This window comes from Bombina bombina, chromosome 1 (genome assembly GCF_027579735.1).
Source record: "Bombina bombina isolate aBomBom1 chromosome 1, aBomBom1.pri, whole genome shotgun sequence".
Lineage (NCBI taxonomy): Eukaryota > Metazoa > Chordata > Amphibia > Anura > Bombinatoridae > Bombina > Bombina bombina.
Window position 1 is genome coordinate 1497435429 of NC_069499.1, and position 7349 is coordinate 1497442777.

Here is a 7349-nt window from a genome sequence, read left to right on the forward strand (position 1 = left end):
CTATGAGCATTACATGGGTCTGGCAATAAAAGTAGGATTAGTTATTTTTCTCATTTAAAAAAAAAACAAAAAAAAAAAAAAAAAAACTGACCTGTTCTTACAGCTGACAGTGTTGCTAATTAAAAACACATGTTTCAAGACAGATTCCCTTAAAGGGACATAATACTCATATGCTAAATCAGTTGAAACTGATGCAGTATAACTAAAAAGCTGACAGGAAAATATCACCTAAGCATCTCTATGTAAAAAAGGAAGATACTTTACCTCACAATCTCCTCAGCTCAGCAGAGTAAGTTCTGTGTAAAAAGTTATACTTCAGCTGCAGGTAAAAAAAAACAACAAACAAAAAAAACGAAGAAATAAACTGCAGCCAATCGGCATCAACAGTGCCGAGGTCATGATCTCTTTTACTGTGATCTCATGAGATTTCACTTAACTCTCGAGATTTCATAGTAAACTGAATAGGGAAACATGAGTGCACGAGGCTCAATCCATTAGCTGTCCCGGGACAGACATATTGATTTGCTGCTTAGAAGTCCTTTACAATGGGATGTGGCTACTGAGGAACTTTTGAGGTAAAATATCTCTCTTTTTTACATAGAGATGTTCAGGTGATAATTTTCTAGTCAGCTTTTTACAGTTATGCAGCATCACTTTCAAGTGTTTCAACATTTGGGTATCATGGTCCTTTAAATTTCAAAATCAGACATACCCAGAGGATTAACAGTAATGAACCTGAAAAATGTAAACCGGGCATCTATCCTATAGATAAGGAACAATCTAGTCAAAATTAAACTTTCATGATTCAGATAGGGCATGCAATTTACTTTTACAATCAAATTTGCTTTGTTCAAGGATAAACCTAAGAAGGCTCATATGCTAATTTCTAAGACATTGAAGGCCACCTCTTAAATGCATTTGGCAGTTTTTCACAGCGAAATAGCGCTAGTTCATGCATGCCATATAAATAACATTGTGCTCACTCCTGTGGATTCTGATGCAAGAACTGAAATAGGCACAGTCTGCATAGGCTTAGATATGAGGAGTATATTAATATAAAATATTGGTTATACAAAACTGGGGAATGGGTAAATAAAGTGATAAACTTTTTAATAAAAATTCTGGAGTAGATTGTCCCTTTGAATCAAAACTCCAATCTGACAGTTTGGGCTAAATTTACTTTCCATACAGGCGGACAGGTTAGCAAGTGGTGAACCTGACCGCCTGCAAGGCGAAATTTAACTGTGCAATCCCGCCCCCCAGCTCAGATGCAAACAACTGTGCTAGATCAGGGAATGTGAATCAGCCCGAACAAGTGAGTGGTGAAGAGGAAAATGAAGCGTTTCTGCTTCTTAAAGTGAATGTAAATGATAAAGTGCCCGGTTTTTAAAAATCCGATTAAAAACAGGGGCACTTTAATTCATCAAAATATAATTTCACCCGTGTTGTGAAAATACCTTTTAATCTTGACAGCCACTCCAGCGATTCTCCCGGTCGCCTGAAGCCTCTTCATATGTCAGAAATGACTGATCGGTCATCCTCCAATCTCAGCTTCCCCACCGGGGGAATCAGTGTCTGATTCAACGCCGTGATTGGAAGAAGCCGGATTCCTCATTTTAGACCCGGAAAGAGGCTTTGCGATGGGCGGGGGAAGCGATGCAGCAGCTGTCAAGATTAAAAAAGGTACGTATCTTCACAACACGAGGGAAATGTAAATTTTGATGAATTAAAGTGCCCCTGTTTTTAAATGGATTTTTAAAAAACGGGCACTTTATCATCTAAATTTACATTCACTTTAAAGTGAAAGTAAAGTTTGAGCCTCTAGAACACATAAATCTACTCTATATGTCAAATATACTGAAATCGCTAACTTTTTTTTTATTCATTTTATATTTTCAACTTTATTTATCTATAAAATTTCCTACCGTTACCGAGCTAACTCCGCCCATCATCTACTTCCTTGATTTCTTTGTGGTGACGTATAGAGCGGTCCCACCCGCTCCATACGTATATGTAAAATCCGCGTTCACATTGAACAGGTCTAAAACGAGCATGCGTCAATCACGCTAGCAACATAGTATTGAATGAATACCAATAATGTATTCATTCAGTACTATGTTATATTTCAAACAGAGTGGCTATAAATTTTTTAAATACGTGACCGTTTTCCCTAGACTGCAACTGTCACAACGTTTACTCTTTATTCCCGGGGGGGGGGGGGGAATGCGCATAACGGGAGAGCGAAACAAAACCAAATCGGCAGAAAGTAAATTGGCGCATGCGCAGATTAACCAATACTCTGATGACGTAGCTTGATGTTGAATTTCAATTGGTTATTGGGACAGCGTGACCAGAAGCAAAAAAAAAAAAAATTATATTACGGGTTGAATTACGATACTATGTAAAACCAAATAGTTGCGGTCATAACTTTGTTGACAGATAAGTGCTGCAAAATTGATGAATGAAACTCATATTATTTTGGCATAAAGAATGTTAATGAGGAACGTAAACAAGGTAAGTTTACCTTCACTTTAAATATGTGGCAGCAGGCTCGCTTATGCAAACCTGATCCATAGCCAAAAAAAAAACTATGAATGCAACAAAATAAATGTAGCCGTGTGTAAGGACACCACAGGGTGTCACGCCCCTTAAACGGCCATATTAATAAAAAAAATACATTTAAATTTGTTAGAGCTTGGAATTTTAAGACTATTGCCCCCCGAAAAAGGGGTTAAACACACAAGTAATGCTTGGTCGCAGAGTACTGCTGGTCCCAAGCAAAAACTGTTGATCCAATCAGAATCGCATGACTCAGATCAGGGACTTCATACATTCTATAAATAAAATAAAAAAGTTGTACACTTTAAGTACTTAACCACTTTCACAGGTTAAGACTACAATAACATTTTAGATCAATTGGGGGGGGGGGGGTACAAGTCAAAATACAGTCAACATCAAAAATGTTGTTGTTTGATTACCTTGTATCTAAGCCTCTTGACAGCCCCCTGACCACATGGCTATTTATTATCTATTGACTTGCATTTTAGCCAATTAGTGCAGTGTCAGCCACAACTCCACGGGAGAGCACAATGTTATCTATATGGCCAACACGAATTAGCAATTTCTTGTTCTGAAAAGCTAACAAAAAAGCATGTGATAAGAGGCTGTCTGTAGTGGCTTAAAAACAAGCAGAAATTTAGAGGTTTAAAAGTTATAAAGTATAAAACTAACAATGATGGTTGTGCAAAGCTGGGGAATGGGTAGTAAAGACATTAACTATCTTTTTAAACAATACATTTTGGTGTTCCTGTAACTTATTTGTTGCAATTATTTTAGCAGCCACAGACTAGTAGCCTAAAATATAAAAATATTCCCATACTATGGGGTCGATTTATCAAGCTACGACGAACAGGGGCGTATATAAAATGTTACATTGCACGCAAGTGCTATTTTGCGCTTACGTGCAATGCCGCCCCCCTGCCCGCGCACAGCTAATCACCCACGGGCAAGAGCTGTCAATCTCCCCGGTCAGAAATTCCTAGGAGGTGGAGAAGAGTTAGGGGAAGCAGTGTTTTTATTTAAGGATATACTTTCAGAATTTAAACTGCTAGAGTCAAGTGATCCTGCAATCTTTAAGCCAAACCTTTTATTTGGGTGCTAAAATCATATTCACAATAGCCACAAGAACTTACTTAAAGGGACAGTAAAGTCAAAATTAAATGATGATCACATGGAACAAGCTATTTTAAAAAAACTTTTCCAATATACTTATATTATCAATTTTGCTTTGTTTACTTGATGTAATTTGTTGAAGTGCAATCCTAGGTAAGCTCGGGAGTGTGCATGTGTCTAGCCATCTGACAGTAGGCAACAACCTTTAGATATATATATGTTATACATAGCTTAAACTCTGCTGCCCGAGTGTCTGTAGCATTCAGTGGCAGCAGTGTTTGCAACTGTGTATAACATTTCTATAAACATTGTTGCAAACACTACAGACTGATGGCTGACTCATGCACACTCCTGAGCTTACCTATGATTACCATTTAACAAAGGATACCAAAAGAAATAAGCAAAATTGATGACAGAAGCATATTGGACAGTTTACAATTTTACTCTATCCACTCCTTTTAAGTTTACTTTTGGCTTTACTGTACCTTGAAGAATCCCTATTACAATAAATAATAAAAAGATTAATACTTCTGCCAATATAATTTGACAGGAGGCTCCAAGATTCATGGTTTACTAAATATCCATTTCCTGAATTAAGCAGGGGGATTGAGAGAAAAAGGGATCTTGAATTTAGTAGCCATGGAGGAGTGGCTTGCAGGAAAAAAAAAAATCATTTTCCAAAACTTGTTGCAGCCAGAAATAAAATAAGGAACCTGGTCTTCCTGACTTTCCCCCCCATCAATAACAGACAGAGCAAGCTAAAAGTACAAACAACTTCATAGCTTAGGCTTCTAAAGTAGTTTTACACTATTTTTTTGGTTGCATAAAATAAAAGTAAAAAAAAAAAAACTTAGAACTACAGTTTGAATTACAATCGATAATAAGGACAAGTATTGGTAGCCAAGAACTCACATACTAAGCCATAATATTTTAATGTACAGTATGTAATACACACGTATCTATTTAGGTTAGGTCTGTGTTTACTATAACATTTGTCACCTAGAAGTGGTATTGTATACAAAAGTTAGTGACTTATGTACCTACTGTAAGATCTAATGCAACTGTATATTATAAAGAGATAGTGACAAGCCTACCCTTGTGAATAATACTAAGGAACACACCCCAAAGCTACTCCGACCTGAATAGGTGGTAACATTCAATGCATACTGAACAGGCTAATTTGCCAAACGAATTGTGCATGACCGGTCTGGACGTACCTTTAATAACATTACTATAGATAGTGGCCCGGAACTCCTCCTTGGCCCTCAGGTCGAAATCCTGGCCGTGTATGATGCGCATTTGCTTCAGAAAAGTAGACTTGCCGCTTTCGCCGGCCCCAAGAAGCAGGATTTTCACCAGTCGCTTTAAATACGTTTTGTCCCGGTTGATACATCTGTCGATTTCCTTAGATTTGCGCTGTTGGTCGGCTTCCCGGTTGTTTAGCACGCAATTGGGGAAGCAGACGGACAACATTGAACGGGACGGCAGGAAGTCCGCCATCTTACACACTACATGAAGACGAGCCCAGGGAGGAGGCCAGGCGGCGGCCGTGCAGCTGGTGGCGCTGTGCGTGAGTACGTGCGCGCGCCTCACGAAGGGGCAGGAAAAGAGTGGCACGTATCCGCCCACTGCCCCTCCCGAGTCAGTCATTCAGACGTCCAGTACTTTAGTGCCAGCTGCTTATCGGTAAATACCATCCATGACAGCGTAAATAAATCCACAACACACCAGCACTCGCTCCCGAGAAGGTGTAAAGGGTGACAGATGATTGGCTGTTAGCCCTTGATTTTTCTGTCGTTGTATTATGTCTCTGGCTTGTGATAAAATGAGTTGGGGGTCACATTAGGGTGACTAGATTTGGAAAAGCTCGTCAGACCAGCAACAAACTACATTTTTGGTGATACAACTTGAACCATTCATTTTTAATCACATTAGACTTTAAACAAATTACAACTCTCATGTAACATTACTAAAAAAAACCTGTGAAATGTATGTAGCAATATCACACGTTTTTCTTCAAACACCTGCATTACTCAACAGTTATATGCAGGTTGAGTCATTGATACTTTTCCCCCCTTATACTATACAAATGTTCTGCATTATCCTTCGGAAATCTTTTGAAACGAATAGAATAATGATCTTGAATAATGTTTTGTGGTTATCATAGCATAAAGGGACATTACAGATGAGAGACTTGTAAATTCACTTATTAAATGTACTTTGTTATCTTGGAATCCTGGTTGAATCAAATACTTTGGGTTAGGGGCTGACAATACACCACAGGGAGTTAGCTGGTGATTGGTGACTACGCCTCTTGTCATTGGCTCAGCAGATGTGTTCAGCTATCTCCCAATAGTGCATTGCTCTACTGGAGTTGACTTTAGTTATTTGTTTAACCTCTTCGCAGGGTTAATCACATAGGGCCTTATCAAAAACTCACCGGCTTGGAGAGAAATCACACAACATTTTTGGGGGCTTTTTTAAACATTTAGGGGTCGATTTATTAAAAGCTTTGCAAGCCTTTTAACCCCATACGACTGCAGGTTCTCATAAGAAAACCTGCACGCCGTATTTAACCTTTCGCCACCTCTAAAGTGGCAAATTCCAATCTCCCCAGTATAGTCCATCCGGGAAGATTGACAGCTCCTGCCTGCGCATGATTGGCTGTGCGTGGGCATGGGGCGGGATTGCACGCAAGGGCAAAATAGCGCCCCTGTCCGTCTCAGCTTGATAAATCACACCTTAGATTTAGTGAGATAAACAGCTCTCAAGCTAAATTTTCCCTTTATAAAATGATTTGGGTGACCTCCCAGTACTGACAAGATGTCTTAGATAATCTCATCACAATGGAGAGCTTTAGATAATCAGGCCCGTAGTTATAGCCAGCCACAGATCAATAATAAAATGAGCATTTTGTTTTTGCACTTTTATGTCCATTAATAGTTTCAAAATTGAGTGTGGTCTTATCGCCTGACAACATAGAATTGACAAACAATAATATTCTAATTTCGTTGTCTCATCAGCTAATTCCTAGTTGTACACTGTTGCTCTGGAGCTTACTTTGCAGGATATAAACTCATTAAAGGGATAGTGTTGTCAAAATTAAACTTTCATGATTCAGATAGAGCATGTAATTTTAAGCAACTTTCTAATTTACTTCTATTATGTAGCCACCAATCAGCAAGCACTACCCAGTTGCTGAACCAAAAATGAGCCGGCTCCTAAGCTTACATTCTTGCTTTTTCAAATAAAGATACCAAGAGAATAAAGAAAAATTGATAATAGGAGTAAATTAGAAAGTTGCTTAAAGCGACATGAAACCCAAAATGTTTCTTTCATGATTTAGGTAGAACAATTTTAAACAACTTTCTAGTTTACTTTATTATCAAATTTGCTTCATTCTCTTGGTATACTTTGTTAAAAGAAGCATCAATGCACTGGTTTCTAACTTAACAAATGTGTGAGCCAATGACAATCTGTATATATATGCAGCAACCAATCAGCAGCTAGAACCAAGGTTCTATGCTGTTCCTGAGCTTACCTAGATAAACCTTTCAGCAAAGGATAATAAGAGAAGTAAGCAAATTAAATAATAGACATAAATTGGAAAGTTGTTTAAAATTGTATGTTCATGAAAGTTTAATTTTGACCTTGACTATCCCTTTAAGTATTTTATT

At 38.2% G+C, this 7349-nt stretch overlaps 1 protein-coding gene across 1 annotated transcript in view; it reads right to left on the reverse strand.

Annotated features, from left to right (window-relative positions):
• Nucleotides 1–5240, reverse strand: part of GNA13 (G protein subunit alpha 13) — a 203326-nt gene extending 198086 nt beyond the window's left edge. The window contains exon 1 of the mRNA XM_053707755.1: nucleotides 4890–5240. Coding sequence (XP_053563730.1) covers nucleotides 4890–5172 — 283 coding nt within the window. The 5' untranslated portion in view covers nucleotides 5173–5240. The remainder of the gene's footprint in view (nucleotides 1–4889) is intronic.
• Between the last annotated feature and the right edge of the window lie 2109 nt (nucleotides 5241–7349).